General features: G+C 32.6%; 1 protein-coding gene across 2 annotated transcripts in view; it reads right to left on the bottom strand.

Annotated features, from left to right (window-relative positions):
• LOC123716046 (agrin-like) overlaps nt 1–18,660 on the bottom strand; it is a 110,283-nt gene that overhangs the window by 12,062 nt on the left and 79,561 nt on the right. For both annotated transcript variants that reach the window (XM_045671541.1, XM_045671542.1), the window contains exons 4-15: nt 18,295–18,507; nt 16,080–16,304; nt 13,957–14,172; nt 13,570–13,791; nt 11,636–11,739; nt 10,575–10,683; nt 5,610–5,849; nt 5,039–5,341; nt 4,521–4,673; nt 3,803–4,084; nt 2,875–3,021; nt 712–845 (exon numbers count right to left, since the gene is read on the bottom strand). In XM_045671541.1, coding sequence (XP_045527497.1) covers nt 712–845; nt 2,875–3,021; nt 3,803–4,084; nt 4,521–4,673; nt 5,039–5,341; nt 5,610–5,849; nt 10,575–10,683; nt 11,636–11,739; nt 13,570–13,791; nt 13,957–14,172; nt 16,080–16,304; nt 18,295–18,507 — 2,348 coding nt within the window. The remainder of the gene's footprint in view (nt 1–711; nt 846–2,874; nt 3,022–3,802; nt 4,085–4,520; nt 4,674–5,038; nt 5,342–5,609; nt 5,850–10,574; nt 10,684–11,635; nt 11,740–13,569; nt 13,792–13,956; nt 14,173–16,079; nt 16,305–18,294; nt 18,508–18,660) is intronic.

Here is an 18,660-nt window from a genome sequence, read left to right as displayed (position 1 = left end):
TGAAGGTTTTCAAATAAAATATCGTATTTCTTTAGTTACATTTCACCTTCAAAATAGAAGACCATCCTTATGATGAATAAATAACCTATTTGTTTGAATACTTAGATTAGTATGTTTATCATATCTTTTAAATTTTTTGTAATGTAAAACTGTTGTAGCTTTATATTTTTACTAGTCTAGTTTATGTCTAGAGACAGAATAATTAATACAACCTTAAGGATAATAACTAACGTAACATATTACGTTACAATGGAAATGGGAGGGGCACGTGGTAAGACAAACAGAAAATTGGAGTATGCTCCAAACTGATGCTCAAGGTTCAGCAAACGAAAAAGAGGACGACAACTCAGAAGGTAGATAGTCCAAATTAAAGAAACAGCAGGGGATACATGGCAGAGAGTGGCACAAAGCAGAGATGAATGGCGAGATTTTGATGAGAGCTTTGCTAAGGAAGAGCACACAGATACTCTCGAAGAAGATTGAAGTGTTTAAATCTCTGAATTACGGGCTATTATTATTATTAGTTTATCTCTACCTAATTTTATGTATATTACCACCTAATGCTTAAATAATTATTAATACCTTAATTATATTTATATTCAGATAATATATTAAAAGACATGAAATTTCATCGAACTGCAAGTACCACTCCTAAGAATATTTATTACCGCTACTACTTGTTGGGTATAATTTTATATCATGAGCACTTACCAGCATATTGAGATCGCTGTCGGGGCACGGTGCAGCGGCACACTCACATAGGGCTCCACCAGTCCGCTCTGTGCAGACAGCGCCAAAGTAGCAAGAAAGCTCCCTGCACGATTCTGCGATTGCCAAGTTTTCAGCTGAAACAAATCTTATATGACTTTCTTGCTATGTTTGGCTACACAATAAAAAAAAAGTTAAACTTGTGTATATTGTTTTAATTTTTAAATTATATATTTTTAAATAATATGGTTTATTTTCGATGGATTTCCATACGTATAAATATTGTTTGGTATAAAGCGGAGAGATGAGAGAAGAACCATTCATTATAAACTATCAGTAATTTCCGAACACAGCAGAAGGTATATAGAAGGCGAATGTAGATATTTAGCTTGCCCTGCTTGCAAGTTCTCCGAAAATCTATCAGGAGGTTCTAGGAAAAAGAACTAGCCAAAAGTACCCATAACTGACTAGCGTATGTAAGCAGTAAGGGTGAGAGAGAGGTATAACGGAATCGTACCAAGTGAAGGTGTAAAGTTTCCGCTTTGAGAAACATGTGAGAGTTACATAAGTAAATAAAATATTTTATTAGAATGACCATGAGCAGACATCCTAATTAAAAATCGAAATTGTTTTAGTTGGGAAAATATCCCCATGTAGGTCCAATTCTAGTTAATTATATTTTATTGCACTACTAAAAACATTATTGTGCCCGTTTTAACGTTAACTTAAAACTGACAGAAGCACACACAACATTCCCTGGAGTGAAAAGCCGTGTTTTAGGCCTACTCGTTAAATTTCCAAACGTCGTATAGTTATACGTATTTCACAAAATTTGTAACTACTCTGCTTATCAAACAGTGTATTTAAAGTAGCATAATATTCCTTTAATATGTTTTTTATAAATGGAACAAGTCCTTTGGAGGCCACAGAATCTAAATTATCTTTTACGGCTGAAATAATTTACATGGTAAATTAAGAAGTCCAATTAGATTCAGAAAAATTGATTACTTCATTAGAAGACGTAAACGCGAATATGATTTGATTTAATTTGCTATTAATCGTCAAATATCTAAAACAATTATTATGCAACTGTACAACAACAACAACGTAATGAAATTCGTTAAAATGTTCGGTAAATTTCGGAAGTACACGCGTAGAGTGTGGGTCTTAATTGAAAGCAGCGTGAAATTGTATCATGTTATTTACACACAAGTACATAACGAGCTGGCGATTAAACGTCTAGAATACTTCGGAAATTCTGCCAAGATACGCAACTCTTAAGAAAACATTTCCTTTATAACGTAAACTGTCGGGATTGTTCGCACAAACTTGCTTCTAGCTTTTAATGCTACAAAGCCTACTATTGTTGCTTTTAATCTTTGTTAAAACTTTAATCATTTTAACTTAGAGATATGAAGGTTTAAGAAGAAACTATCCACTTTCAAAAGTAACGTTATTTACGTTTTGAGTTATTATTTTCGTTTCTAAAACTCTATAAGATACAGGCAAAGCTTGAGATACACATATATTCTTGTAGCTAAAGTTACAATACTATATATGTGATATCAGGTTACGTATCACTGTTTTATTCATCTAACTAAATAAAAATTAATAACTAAATTTACCTGTATGTAACTGTTTAGGAAAAACACGTTTTGTATGACTATTAAGGTTTACAATAATTTACCAAAAGAATTAAAAGATCTTCCGACTAGAGTCTTTAAAAATCGACTTACTTATGGAAAAAATGTATTACTCAATAAATGATTATTTGCGTGAAACACTGTAGTTGATATAAATTTAATAACATTTGATTTGATATTTACGATAAAAATAATATAAGAATTGACCAATGTTAATATGACTAATAATGTAAAATTCCTTTAAAGACAAATTTGCGCGCCATTGTATGCGATATATGTATAATGCGAAATAACAATTATACCACCTTTTTGTACCATACTCTTCCTGTAAATTATTATTACTATTACTTATTGCACTCCTTTATATACTATTATGAACAGTTTTTAAACATTCTACAATAAAATGATATTTAAAAACAGTATTCACTGAATCGTTATAAAGCTCGTAGGCATTTACTCTAGACATTTGAAACAGTATTATACAATGTAACAGTACTTTATAGATTTTATCTTTAATACTTACGATCGGAACAACCATTAGGCCCTAGTCGTCTCCTATGATCGGCACAGACAGTACACTTCTGTCCTTGAACTCCGGGCCGGCAGACACAACGACCAGTCATTTGTTCGCAATCTTCTCTCACAGAGCCAAATGCTGAACACCCGCACGCTATAATACAAAATGCAGGTGTGCAGAGGTTAAAGATAAGGCTAAATAGTATTGTCTTTTGTTAAAATAGCTTTTACACATTAAGAAAAACACTTTTTGAACGGTTTTATTTATTAAATACAGATAAAACAACTTTCCCTGCAGATGATGATGATCCCTGTGATACTTTTGACATTTAACACCTTTTGTCTTCAGTCACCATGACCACGCACGCTGAAAAGTACGTGAAACATCGGAATTTTTTTTTTAATTTAGAATTATGTAAATAATTATAAGTTTTAATAATAATACATAGCTTTAATCCGTTCAAAAAGTGTTTTTCTTAAGGCTAAATAATGAAACGCGCCTACAGAGTACGTAACTAATATAGTACAATGTGATACGCTTTGATCATTTTTAATAAAATATCTTATAACATGATTACGAGCAGTGTAGACTCTCATCCCTGAGGTCGTGGGTTCGATACCCGAATGTGAACCAATGAACTTGCTGTATATGTGCGCATCTCAACTCTCGCTCGTACGGTAAAGGAAAACATTATGAGGTTTCTAGTTCACTGGTTTTCTATTTTATATTAATTCCACCACGACCAAATCAAAAATAATGCTATAACTATAAACGTTATACCAAAAAAAAACAGAAAATGAGGAAATGTCATGAATTTCATGATAATATAATAGATATTATTTTTGCTTAATATTACATTTTCCGAAATTTAGTTTAAATGTACTTTTAAAAAATGTAGTAATTAAGGTATACGATGGCTATAATTGTAACTTACGAATACATCCAGTGTGTCCTGAGCCTATACGTGGCAGACCCCAGTAGCCAGGCTCGCATCTGTCGCACTTGAGTCCGCCAACGCCAGGCCGACACCCGCACTGACCGCTATCATCACAATGATCAGATACCGACCCCAGGCGATTGCAGCCACAACTTGAACTTGTAATCGGGCAACCCTCCTCATTAGGGCCCGAGGCTGACGTCACACCATCCCCGCAACAACCAAACACACTGTCTGAACAATGCAGCACCTTCTTATCTTCCTCTTGCTTCATGTCATCTGCATATAAATTCAGGTTTAAGCGCAACACAAAGTGCATTTATAACACCAGAATAAGTGACTCAAAGCCGCTTCAGCGTGCGTGATTTTATCCAATTTGCTCGGTCTTATACTTTAGTATCCTGTAAAGTTCCACATAATGGAGCGCTTGCCAAAGTTATTTATGAATATGTAAATATAAGCGGAACGTACGATCATCTGCATTTGAAAATAATTTTACACATTTTTTAACTGAAATCATCACGTATTCAGTTTATCCCCCGAAATTCGCCAAAAAAGCCCAAAGCTTTCTGTTTTGCATTCAAAATGTATTATAAATTTTGTAATTCCTAATATATTTTCGACTAAATGTAGCATTAACATTGTTTTTAAAAATACAGAATTCATATTTCTCTTTATATAATTAGTTTTTGGTATGAAAATTAGATTAGCTTACTTTTCGGACAACACCTGGCCGCTGTGAGTGTGATGTGGCAGTAGCTCCCAAGAGGACAATCCTGTCGATGGGGCCCGTTCCCGCAGTCTATTTCCAGACCCGTAGATAAATCGATCATTGCTTTGCTATTCCCACAAGGCCTGACTTCCATGCCTATAAATGAGATACTGCTTAGTGTTTTGGTAAATGATGTCTACCACTATATGATAATCTGTAAGTAGAAGCTAGCAAGTTAGCAAATTAAATTTGTAAATGGATAAGCCAGTAGCTAATAGTAATGTAGTAGAATTTGCTTTTCCTGAAATTATTATTTTTATTAGGAAATAAATAAATAACAATTACATTTTGATTAAGATAAATAAATTTAAATATACGGTTGTGATCCCCACAAGAAACTAAACACTTACGAGCAGGCAGTTAGTACCTAAAACTGAAAAGAATAAGCCAAATATCTGAGCTGGGCTGCGGTCTTAAAATTGTTTTAAGAAAATAGAATAAATTATATAAACAAAACAAACCTTTACATAAATCCAGCGGTCGTAATCTAAGCTCTAATTGCTTCTGGCATCCCTCTTTCCGCATCGCGCACAAACTTGGATAAAGTCGAAAGTCGGATGCACAGACCGGAAAATATTCATCTTCCATTGGACATTCGAAGAGGCAAGAGCAACGGGGATAGCCGTCTACACCGATTTCACAGCTGGCGTCAAAATCGCAACGGATATCGCGGCAAGCAGAGGCACTTGTCGACTCCCAATCCGTTGCACCCAAAGAATCCGTAAACTCTTGCTCAGCCTCGGTTGTAGTCATCGCGGTCGTTGCTACTCGCGCCATGCAAATATTTGCGTGTTAGTCAAGCGATAAAGCGGAAAGTTAGTTAATTGATCCGGATAGGTCCCTTTATTGGAATTACAGCCAACAACCGAAGTTGATGGCGGTTCGATAGTAAATATTTTGTTTTGCGATCGTTCAAAACTTTAAGTATAATGATGAGTATATAATAGAGGTTAGTCATAGTGTAATAAGATTTTATATGATTAAACGTCATACATATTTCATGCGTTATAATAACATTATAATGCTACTTACTCATAGCTATAGGTGGTACAACAGCAAGTCTATCTTTGCAGTCCCCATAGAAAATAACGTGTAGTTTTGTCGGTGGTGGTACTCCACATGCTGCCTTTTGAAGTTCGCATTCATTGGGATATGTTTGCATAGAACTGCTACATACTGGTTCGTGAGGAGCTCCCATACAATTGGTGGGACATAAGCATTCTCCAGCTATACAGTGAGCCCCAAAAGAGCACTGCACTCCCTCACATAAAGCTGAAACAAAATAGAATACGTACGAAAACTAAAAACGCGTTAAGACAATAGTATTCCCTCATTATTTCATAACGTTCTCTAGACAGATATGTTTAGATTTTTGTTTTCCACAATGAAGAATGGGGGAAGAGACCGTGAAAATTTAATAACGATTGTTTGCTACTTTCCAACAAAATGAAATCCTCGTGAACGCGGTCGATTACCGCTTCGCGAAAATCTGGTTGGGAAGAATTAAAAATTATTTAGCTTGGGGAAAAAAAGAAAGGAAATTTGGAAAGGTATGTCTGTTAATTAAAAACTTTTTGATAGCTAAGCCAGAACCAGATAAATTTCGGAAAGGGATAAGTCATTTATTTTATGTTTATAAAATTATCATTACCTTACAATATCGTATGTATGTTTTATAAATTGTTTGATCCCCACATTTGACACATAAAATATAAATGTACCGCGAGCGGCCTTAATTGAAAAATAATTACGAAAATGGTCTTTAATAAGTAATTCTAATAATTTACCTTTAATTTCAACCATTTCACTTCAACCATAATGCTTCTATTTTTGTTTTGTCTGTGAAAATGAGTAATATCTCGTGAATTGACATTAATATGAATAATTGATATTGAATAAATGACGGTGACTTTATTCCCGCTTAAGTGCGTTTTACTTTGTAAATTCATTATCTGCTTTCGTATAAACGTTCATCCCCTATTTTGCTTTATAGTAGATGAGTTTAAAAATTCTTTGGAGCTATGTTGTCTTTGTAAATGCAATAGAATGGAAGAGATTATAATTCTAACCCGTGTCATGTGAAACCGTCAACAAAAAGTTTTGTATTTCATTATTAACTAACCTGTCTAACCGCGTGTACATTTGTACATTTTGTGAATATGTGTTAACTTGTTTTGAACAAATTTTTTTTTTGTTTTTTCCGACGTTTCGCGTGCTTTACAGCGTGCGTGGTCTTGGTGACTGCAGACAAAAGGTGTTGATTGCCAAAAGTATCACAGCTGTAGAGAAAGTTATATTATCTGTATTTATTTCCCTTTTTGCTGAAATTACTCACGGTGTCCTTTATTTTCGTGGATTGTTTAATGCTACTTATAAGTTTATACACAGCTTTAATCCGGTAAAAAGTGTTTTCTTTAAATATAAAAAAAATATTGTTCATGGATAAAAAAGCATAAATTTATAATAATTCACTCTCTGGTTAAGTGCATAGCAAAATGTCACTAGAAGGTAGTTTACAAAGCTTAGCAATGCATGAGTAATATATAATGCATTAAAAATATATTTAATCCAGTTACATTTATTGTTACAAAATTAATTTCACGTATTAAATGAGTTCAATCCGTAAAATACGTTTGGCTAAATATATGTATTATAATATGTCTAAATATTGACCAAAATATACAGTTACTTCTAAGTGTTATATTAGCTGTTAGACCCACGTTCATAATCCCCAAAACTTTATCCCGATGGCACATAATACGTTAATATTAAAGTTTTCATGCCACTTCACAGTTTCATAACATCCTTTGTGTCCCTGTTTCATTATTACTCATATGTTGACGAACACTAATTAAAATTTTGGACAATCTCTTAATGCCCAAAAGTAAAGTCCATTACCCTGAAGTTTGGTCTTAATAATATCAGCTGAGTAATATTCTGCCGCAGTTCTCTCTAATTTGAATAATAATAAAACTAGCTTTCTGTGTTCCTTATTATCCCATTTGTCTATTACTAGAAGTATTTAAAAAAATCAATGGCGCTACAACCTTTTTAGGTCTGGGTCTCAGATTTCTGTATCTCTTTCATGATCACTTGTTAGTCTAATAGGCCACTCGGTGATCAACCTTCTGTGCCTGATACACGCCGTCGACTTTTTTGGGTCTCAGGCAAGCCGGTTTTCTCACGATGTTTTCCTTCACCGTTCGAGATAATGTTAAAAGCGCATATGGAAAGAAAATCCATTTATGCAAAGCCGGGGATAGAACCTACGACCTCAGGGATGAGAATCGCACGATGAAGCCACTAGGCCAACAGCTTTTAGAAGCTGTGAATATAAAGTGGTATTTTTAACCATAAAATCTTCTTTTCTCTCTTAAATCAGACATAGTAACATACTACTATTACTGTTTTTTAAATATCAATTAGGTAGGTAGAATAATAGTACTTGTAATATTTTCTCAATGTGATTTATTCGTCAAATTTCTATTTTTAATAAATTGCGCATATTGTCTACATAATATATATCTAACCTAAGTTGTACAGGTCTTATGACATATACATTATAATACACCATTTAGGATATTTTATTGAATAATGTAAAGTACTACTTGTTAAATAAACACTGTTGTTTAAAATTTATGGTTTGTCTATTCAAAAAAAACAATATATTATATATTAGTATTTTAATAATAGGTAGTATACTTGTTAATACATTTGTCATTAACATAATTCTTATAAATGTGAGAAATTAAGGATGCCGTTACATTTACAGTAATCATGCAATTTTCATCCAATTAGTAACCGCATTTAAAAAGGACGAGGCAGGCATTGTTCACGTTTAATATAATTATCCCAAAGCTTTATAATTTGAGTATACGAAATTATTTACCTAGGAATGTTTCACGTTTTGTTATTACATAACTATTATGAAATACATTTATTTACTATAAAATTATGGTCTTGTTCGTTGTTCACAATAGCAGTGCTTTTTATCGGTTGATGAATGAGTAATTATTGCTCACAATTTTTTCATACACGTACGATGATGAAAGAGCTCGGTAAAAGGTAAATGTGACTCTATCTAAGTCTATACATAATAAAAAAAAACTAAAAACAAAAAACTACGGACTAAAAAATATAATAGTTCAAAAGTACATACTAGAATGAACAGATTACAATAGTCTAGTATTGGGCACAGAACATTGTTACACATAAAATCACATGACAATTGACAAATGAAACATCGCAGTGTCGGTTTGTAATCGAATGTAAATTTCAGATATGAAAAAAAAAACTATAAAAGTGTTGGATTTGATAATTTGATTATAATCATTGGTTGTTATAATAATAATTTTCAAATGTATTTATTTAATTTATCTAAAATATTTCACTAAATTAAAAGCAGTTACAAGTAGCAACAAGAAATTGCAGTCGTTTATATATAAAATAAATGGGTAATTAATAAAAAAACAATTGAACTTACGCTTAATAATAACGCTTTAAATTAATGCTATATTGATTTATTATTTAGTCTTCCCTTTTCGTTTCTTAAGATATTCTCCAGCTTTGATATTAGTAAAGGACTATGATGTAATGTCTAGCGGCATAATTTAAGCCATTCAATAACACTGGTTCAATACTAATAATTAGGATTTACGGGTAAATCTATTCAGTTAAGGTGTAACCAGCCGTACAATATTGCCTAGTGTAAATTGATTGACTGAAATAGCTTATCTCTGGGGACAACTATGCATTCTGAAGAAACTAATTGAAATATGTATTTATGTGAATTTGGAGCTTAGGAATGAGGGCTACTAGAGGGCTAAACTTGAATATGTTATTCAACCTAAGACTGTTCCCCTGTGTTACAGGTATTTTACAGGTATCATTCTTTTTATAGATCTAAAATCTTAAAATCTTGGGCTCGAAGGAAAAGGTTCATATAAACTATATATGAATGCCGTGTTTTTTTATGTAAACTTTTTAAAATGTTTTAATTACTTTTTACTTGATAATTTTAAAACAAGTGTTTCTTTATTCTTTCATATTTATTATAATGTACCACACGGGCTCATATGCGTGAAAACGTGGATGCGTAGTTATAAGATACAAGCATACAAACTGCAGACAACGAATTTGTTTTTTGCTTTTTAAAACCTTTCTTTAAAGTAGAACTCGACTGTTATTATCGTGGAATTCGTTGCGGTTACATTTTTCACATCTCCCGCAATGATCGTTATCGTTCAGTCAAATTAAATACAATTATAATAAATACAACTAATTCTTCCTTAGGAATCACACTATCTATTACCGGAAACCGTACAAACCGCTACCGTTATTAGTACATTTACGTTTAGTTAGTACATTTTGAGTTCATCGCATATTCGCAAATATTATTAAGAAATAAAATATTACTTAGACCGCCTGCGATACGTAAAACCGCAGCTGTGATTGTAGCTTAGCCGCAATTTGCATGTCATACCAATGTATATAGGCAACGGCGGACATAATATTGAATAGCTAATTACAAATCTAAATTTCATGAAAATGTAACAAGAGTTACTCATTACTCGTCATCGTATCGTAGATTAACGCACGCACTTTATAAATTCCGGAAGAAAAATATCAATGAAGGAAGGAGCGTTAGTTAGTTATAGTTGCGTGAAACATATGCAGAAAATGTTGTGCCCTATGGATGAACAAGTACAGCAAAATCTTGGAGTTTTTTACTATCGACGTAAAGAAATTTATAATTAAGTTACTATAAATTCGTAATTTCGAGATACATTTAAATTGAAATCTACGGAAGTAACTAGTAGTAGTAGTATATAACGATATGGATGAATTGATAGTACGGAAATCAAAAATCAAATACAGTCTTGCTTTGACTTGAATAACAAGGGAGCCCTTGTCTCGATATGGCAGCGAATTTTAAAGTAGTTTATACTTATGTTTACGTAAAAATAAGATGATTTGTTAATTCAGGTAAGTACTTACCACAGTCGCCATTATAAGCCAGCCGGAGGTCACTCTGCTCTCGACATGCAGTTGAGTCTAATTCACACTGAGATTTGTATGTTTGCCCATCATTTCCACAGACTACATCCTGTCAAAAAACCGGAATTTGGTAAGAAAAAAAGAACTGTGATAAAAATGAGACCATAATTATGTCTTTAAAACATGCTATTATTATATATTGTAATTATATACTTATAATAATAGTGTGGACTTCTAAAACTCAATCATGACCGTGCTATGAACCCGCCAGGAATATATGACACATACAAAAATATTTCCATACGGTATCAACATATCTCATAAATAACGACAGCGTATAAGAAGCAAATTAATATTTAGAATATAAAATATAATTGGCTTAATTGAATAATACAGCCATCACCATCACGGTCTGGAATGTTCACATTGACACAGCTTTTGATAAAATTAAAACGTGGATTTAAACACACATAAGCTCACTGAGCTAAATTTAATGTATATCATTCAGGTTAGATATATATTTAATAATATTATTGTATTGGTTATCTATTAGTAAATAGCATCACGCAATTTCGCAATAAAACTCGCCTATATTTTATTCGTATATAAATTTTATAATAGGAAACATTTACACTGAATATAAATGTATTTTATAAAATTGGGTAATAACAATTGCAGTTGCAAGAATAATCTAATTGTTAGGTTTTTATCTACCGGTCGGTAATAAAATATGATTCTTACAGTCTGTAATATAGTACAGATGTCCCATCTATTTAGTTGAAATAATAATAATACAGTGGTCTTACAACCATACAAATTATCTTGGTCTCGGATTGCTTCCGTTTTTTTGCTCATTTTTATTTCATAGACAAATTGGTAAGCTCTCTGCATGTCATTAGTTTTTGGATTTTGAGACACGCCGGATTTCTTGCAATGTATTCTTTCACCGTACAAGCGAGTGTTAGTTGCGCATATATAGACAAAACGGCACTTCGTGCATGGTCCTGGATGGGAGTTGAAATGGAAAAAGTAAAGGGAAAATATTTCTTAATTATTCATACCTGAGTATCAGTGCAATTGTGGATACAGCGACAAACAGGGCGGCCAGTTAGGGCGTCCACCTCACAATCACCGCCGCCAAGGCATACGATATCTCCACATGTTACTAAAAAAACACGTTACTTGTACCAGTGTTATTTGAAATACACATCGATATTGCTCTATTAAACAACAATTTATTTATATTAATATAGAAACCATTCATATAACTTATTTTTTCAAGTGTTAGGTACACTTCGTCACAGCGTCGAACTAGAAATATGCAACATCAGCCGAATTTTAAATATCAAGGCAATAAAATCAGTCCAACAAAGACACCACTATCTTTGAAATTGAATGAAGTCTCAACAGACTTTGTTCAAAATATCTTAGCCATAAATCTGTCCATCAACGTCGTTCCAAACGAAGCAGAATATTCTTAAAACTAAAGTAAAAGTCTTAGAAAGCGATTCTCAAAGTAGCAAGCTAAACCCTCTGAACGAGATTTCATTAAAATATGAAAGCTATTACTGAAGGATAGCGGCGTTCAATATTGATTTAATAACCAATAAAATTGTGTAAAATTAATCCTTTGTCTCCGCCCATTAATCCGTGCCTCTTTTCATTATTCACTGGAGCCATTTTAATCACTAATTGACATTTCAACGAACGCAGTGGCTGATGGATTTGATGCTACTAATCAACGCCCTTCTATGTGATGTGAATTAGCCATTCAAATTAAGGGACAAGTTGATATCGTACTAGAATAGCATTACAGTCTACATTAACCTGTCCAATTTGATAGACCTAAAGACTAATTAGTGAACGTTAAAAAGTAGTATAAATACTGTTGTTTTATTATAATATCGTCTGGATATTAAAACAAGCTCGCTCTTTTTAAAAACATTTTTATGCCAAAGGAATCCTGTGCGTATTTTATTGACAACTTTATAAAAGACGAAGACTTTCATCACGGGAAATTGATAGCGATTTTTCTTCCGAGGGAATTTTATAATTGATTTCATCTTTACTTTTACATTCGCTGCGGAAAGCGGGGCTTAAATCTGAATGACTGATGAAAATATTCTCAGGTACCGCTTTTTCTATTAGCGAATAACAAAAAGCTTAGTGAAAATTGTTTGAATGATGCTTCTGAAAAGATTCCTCTGATAGAGGACCCAATAAAATCCTCCACGAGTGTTTTATTAAGTAGTCAAATGATACTCTTTGACAAAAATATTATTTTATAGAAGGTTAAAATAAAAATAACAGTTGGTTGAGTATTTTACCTCCTTCATTCAAATTAAACTGTATTATTAGGTGCATATGTACTATTCTATTATTAACAATTATTAATAAATAGGTACTAACACATCTGTGTTCTTTATAAAACTTTTTATACGTTACTGTTCCTGACTTTCAAATTCTCGACTTATTAATTATATTAATTAGGATCTTTTCACTTTATATACTGCTTGAATCGCAAGGATTCACTGCTCATTAAATTTTACGTTGAAAAAGTTTAAACTCGCTGCAAAAAATATTTCGCTGCAATTCGACATAAAACTGCTTAGTTTCTAAAATATTATCTTAGTTGAGTGCAGTGTCTCATTTAGTTGGCACCGGTTCAAATTTTCTAAAGTATAAAATATATTTGATATAATAAATATTTTCTTTTAAAACTTTTATTAAATTTAACTGCAAAATTACCATTTAAAATCTTATTATACCTAATGGTTATGCTTTGATGGTTTTCTTTTGGCCCAGATATAATCTGAGTCTCTATGACTATTCGTAGATTTATCTGTAGAAATCGCTATCGCGTAAATAGTAGATGGTAGTAGTATAATTATGTTTTTTTAATAATACAAATATTTAATGATAAACTAAACTATTATTATATCTGGCGAGAAAATTTTCGTTATAAGTAACTTGGATAATAATGACATATACTTACAGCAAGTACCATTATACAGGACTTTGAGTTGATGTTCGCCGATACCCTCTTGACAGGCGTGCATACGCATTTTGCACTCGCTTCCATATGTATTGAAGTCTGATGCACACACGGGCGCTAGACTGGAGTCACAAACAGGACAAGAACAACGCGCAGTGCCACCGTGTGCTATGCAAGCTCCGCCCCAGGGGCAACTTGCTTTGGCACATGGGTTTTCTTCTCCTATTCAAGAAATATGAATATTGTCACTCATTCATTACAAAGAGAGATACTTGTAGGAAGGGGTTATTTTGGTAAAAAAATATTTCATTGTATATTCTGCGTATTAAAATTTTTAAATTATTTTAATATATATGGAAGAATTGATTTTTTGTTGCAGGTCCTTACCACAAGCACCCATATAAGCAACTCGAATCTCCCGGTTCTCTAAACACGCAGCTCGGTGCAGCTGGCAAGGATTGTCATAGGTACGACTGTCACTCCCACAGACTGGCCTCATCACCTTTTCACATTCTGGACCGCAGCCACATACAGCGACTCCACGTGCATCTAAAGTGCATAACTCCCGCATACTGCACTTGACAGATTCGCACGGATGTTGCGCTACGACAAATCAATATAAAACATAGATTATCTTGGTATTGACTACATTTTATTAATAATCTAAAACATGTAATAGAATCCCATTAAAGCTATATTTTTAAAACTGTTAATATTTTTTGTTTTGTAATTTATCACTGCGGAATTTGTTGTAGATTGTAAGATTTGAAACCGACTTAAGCAACCGTAAATTGGTTTGATGTGGAAACAATTAATATCTAATCGAATTAAGATTTGATATCGACCTCTAAAGAAATAGAAGCTAAAGGGATCTAAAAATCCATCTTATATGAATAGAAGTAGTTTAAACTTTCTTTAATTTTCTTGGCCACAAAGCCATTGTATCGACACAAATAAAACTATTGTTATTTAATACTTTTTAGTGTATTGAAGCAGATTATATTTTTTATTCTAAAGGAATATAATGCAATATGTAATATTTGCTCTATAATAATACTGTTTGCTCTAAATAGTTTTGATATTTGGACTTCGTAAGTTTGACCATATTTCGGAGTTCCGAAGAAAACTTAATTGGCTACCCATTCGATTGCGACGTAAGATGCACATTTTACAACTTCTGTATAATGATGTTTTTAATCCTAAAAGCAAAATTTTATGTTCCGCTCTGGCGGTAGTTTTGACTTGCGTTCCTTGGACAATCTAATTCTTGCTCTAAAACTCCTGCTCATAAAACTGATTTCTTTCACTCCTCCTTTACTGTGCAATGTATCTGATATGTAATTCCCTGCCAATTAATATCAGAAGAGCTCAATCTTTAAATTTATTTAAAAATCTTCTTTTTGATCATTTTTCTTCTGCCTCGTAATTAGCTACTACTTATATATATTAACTCAATTAACCTTTGGATTAGCTTTTGACATTTTTGTTTATACATATTTTTTTTGTTTTTATTAAATTTTTCTTTAGATTTTACTTTATTTAATTTCAGTTATAGTTACATGTTATTTTGAGTTCTTTTGTTAATTAATTATGCACTTTATGTACTTTACCCTCCGTATTTCTTTTTATTGTTCCATATTAGGGTTGCCTGGAAGAAATCGCTTGTTAGCGATAAGGCCGCCCGTTGCCTAATAACTTATGTAACCTGCTTCTTTAGTTTTTTTTTAAATTTTGTATATAATGGTAAGAAGTGTAAATAAATAAATGCTTTCCATGCCGACATGGCCACGGCGGCTTATGTCTATTGAGACATGAAGGATATATTTTATCATTTGTACCCGAGATTTCATGATCAGCCTAGTTAAATATGAAACCTCCAAATCTACTAGCTACTAAATCATTAGATAAAAGTCAATGACATTATACAAGCAAAGAGATTTTTTAATCTCACAAAGACCAAGCAATGATATCTGGTTAAAACAACTGATAAAACATAACAGCCTTACAAATATTGAGTTAATAACTCTAGAAAATTGAATTATATCGTTGCTGTCACAATTCCTTTGGACAGGGCACGCTTGGATGCTCCAATTACTTTCTTTAGAACAAATATCTTACAAACGGTACCTCAATAAGGGGGATATTTGTGTTTACGGAGACAGATTTAATTATAGATTAGAGGCAGACATCGAGGTGAATATTTGTTAAACCAAAATATTTTGTTTCAAATTTCTCTTTAGAATAATTATGTTTGCAACTTCAATTCGAAATGTTTTGTTTGACGTAGATAGATTGGAATTATTACGAATACTATTAATGGATCTAGCTAAATAGCTGACTTTACTATTGTTGAATACGTAAAATTTTAGTCAATAATATGAAACAAAATTTTACCATCTATAAGTTTGAAGAGTTTAAGTGCTTAGGGGATACTTAAAGTTGAGTGTTCTAATCTTCAATGGACCTAGTATATACAATAAATTAATATAAATATAACGTTTAACCGTTACCTGATGCACACTCTCCTCTGTAAGCTATGGACAATTCTTGCCTCGTTCGACAGGACTCTTGATGTAGACTGCACTCGCTTATATAGTCTTTGTAATCGGATCCACATACAGCTGAACCAGGTTGAACGATCAGATCACACGCAGGGCCACAACGACAAACTGGGGCGCGCACTTCATTCAGTTGACACACACTGCCGCCAGTGCATTCATGCTCCGAACAAGGATCTACGGAATAATAAAATGAATTTATTATAAAAATATTGTATGAGATCTTTATAGGAAAATTCACAAAAATTCATTTATTCATTCAGAAAAGGAAATTCATTCAATTTAGATATCTAAAATACTTTAACCTAAAAATTCAAACGACTTATTCTTTTCACATCCGTTATTTTTAGTAGACAATTTTATACTACGTTATAAGTGGCTTTTTGAATATAGAATTTGGGCTATAGAAAACTAAATAATTAAAACTTAATGCCTAAAACGTTGCTATACTAGAGTTACTGCTATCATTTATTTACTACGTATACTTATATTAATTCTAGTCTCCAATATAAAGTACCTTAAACGAAAAACCAAAATTAATTCAGCTACGAACTATAACTTTATTATAATTATGTATATTCTTATTATATGTAAAATAATTCCTCTGCAAACATTTGTTATTATTCTAAAATTGTCGAACACGTGTACCCACTGGATAAACTTCTGTTGACTTAACGAACAACTGTCTCGACTTCCACACATTGTATAAATTGTTATTATTCACCGGAAAACTTTTAAATTATTTTCACAACGTTTATGTAAGACTAGGGGTGGGATGTTGGGGATGGTGGGAATCGCAGATGGAATGAGGTCAGCATTGCCTAGAATAAGCCCAAAAAAACCATCTGCTGTGTTACGTAGTGGAACACTAGTGCAAACAGAACCCCGACCAGTCCGAGCCATTCACGTCCTAGTCGTCCACCCTGGGACCTGCTGCAGCCACGCTCACGCATGCCCACTACCTAGAGCTGCAAATGAGCTAAGGATGCAGGGCAAAAGGCGAGTTCTGCGCCTTAAAACATCGATCGATGACCGATCTTGAATTTAAATTTAATTTTAAAAATTTAAATATATGTATATAATTATAATTTTATAATAATAATTCATAGCTTCAATCCGTTTAAAAAGTGTTTTCTTTAACTTATAGGACTATTTATATCAATTGAAAGAAATCTAGCTAGACAACATTAGATTTTTCTTGAGACAACAATTGTTCCACACTTTAAACGCCCTGAATAAACTCTCGAAGAAATTGAAGTTATTTTTTGTTATAGGAGAACACAAATATTTGAATAGCATATATTTCGTTGTTATAACAAAAGAAATAAAATGAGGTCAGAGACATTAAAATACGTCCTTTACTTTAAGATTGAACTCAATTTGATTTCGAAAGAATAAAAGCATCCAAGTGCGACATAATTTCACATCTCAAAGTCCAAGACAAACCATTTAATATAGGTATAAAAGCGAGCTAAGGTAAACAGTAAATCTCTTAAAAGACTGATTGTGCGGGCATTCGGTACAGAATTAGTTTATATGGAACGGTCTGGGACAATTCTATAACAAGGTTATATATGCTTCATTGTTATATTAAAGAAAGTTTGAATTAAGAATCTGTTTTTCTTGCGAGACTTCAAAGAATTTCTGTCAAGATTTTTCCTTTGCTTTGACTTTATAAAAACTGGAATAAAAGAAATAAATGTTGGACATTTCTCTTTTATTTATATTTTAGTTTGATGTTGTATTTAATTACAGTTATAATCAAATCTTAAAACCCAACTTTTTTTCTTAACTCTTAGACATTGCGAGCCTTCTGGTATTGAGAGTGTCTATGCCTTCTGCCCGTTTGTCCCGTTCTATAAATATATCTATATATATATATATATATATATATATATATATTTATATTTGATTTATACCGTAATATGATGTATAAGGAGTTAAGGACTAATGAATATTTACCCAAGGTTAATTTCCATGATATCTGTGGCATATAGGATAAAAAACTGACATCTTTAATAGTCCGTTTAGTGATGTGTTTATTTTTTCCATGTTTTGTATGTAATATTAGTGAAAATAGTAGCAGCAATGGAATTATCTATAATGGTAGCTTATTTTGTTGAATGAAATAAATAAAAGTAATAATAGCTCTTTAAAGTATCCGTACCGCATTTTCCATGATATTTCACTGTGATATTGAGCTGGTTGTCGCAAGCGTGCTTATGGACGTGGCACTCTGAGGGATATTCTCTACCGTCAGATCCGCATACCACCTTCCGCTTTTGGCAATTCCGAGGACACCGACATTCTGCCTGGCCAAAGGTCGCTACGCAACGGGTACCAGGTGGACATGTCATTGTACTACAGGGTTCCCCAGTTTCTATACATGAAAATACTACTTTATAACACCTGTACTATTATTGGTATAAGTCTCGAAGCTTATTTAAAGAATTATTTATTGTGTGTCGTAATTTCATGACATAAAACTAACGTCAATATATAAACTATGAGACTATGAGATTGGAAATTACTT

The sequence above is a fragment of the Pieris brassicae genome, chromosome 11 (genome assembly GCF_905147105.1).
Source record: "Pieris brassicae chromosome 11, ilPieBrab1.1, whole genome shotgun sequence".
In the NCBI taxonomy this organism is placed as follows: Eukaryota; Metazoa; Arthropoda; class Insecta; order Lepidoptera; family Pieridae; genus Pieris; species Pieris brassicae.
The sequence above is the reverse complement of the archived record's forward strand: the minus strand, read 5'-3'. Positions and strand labels throughout refer to the sequence as shown.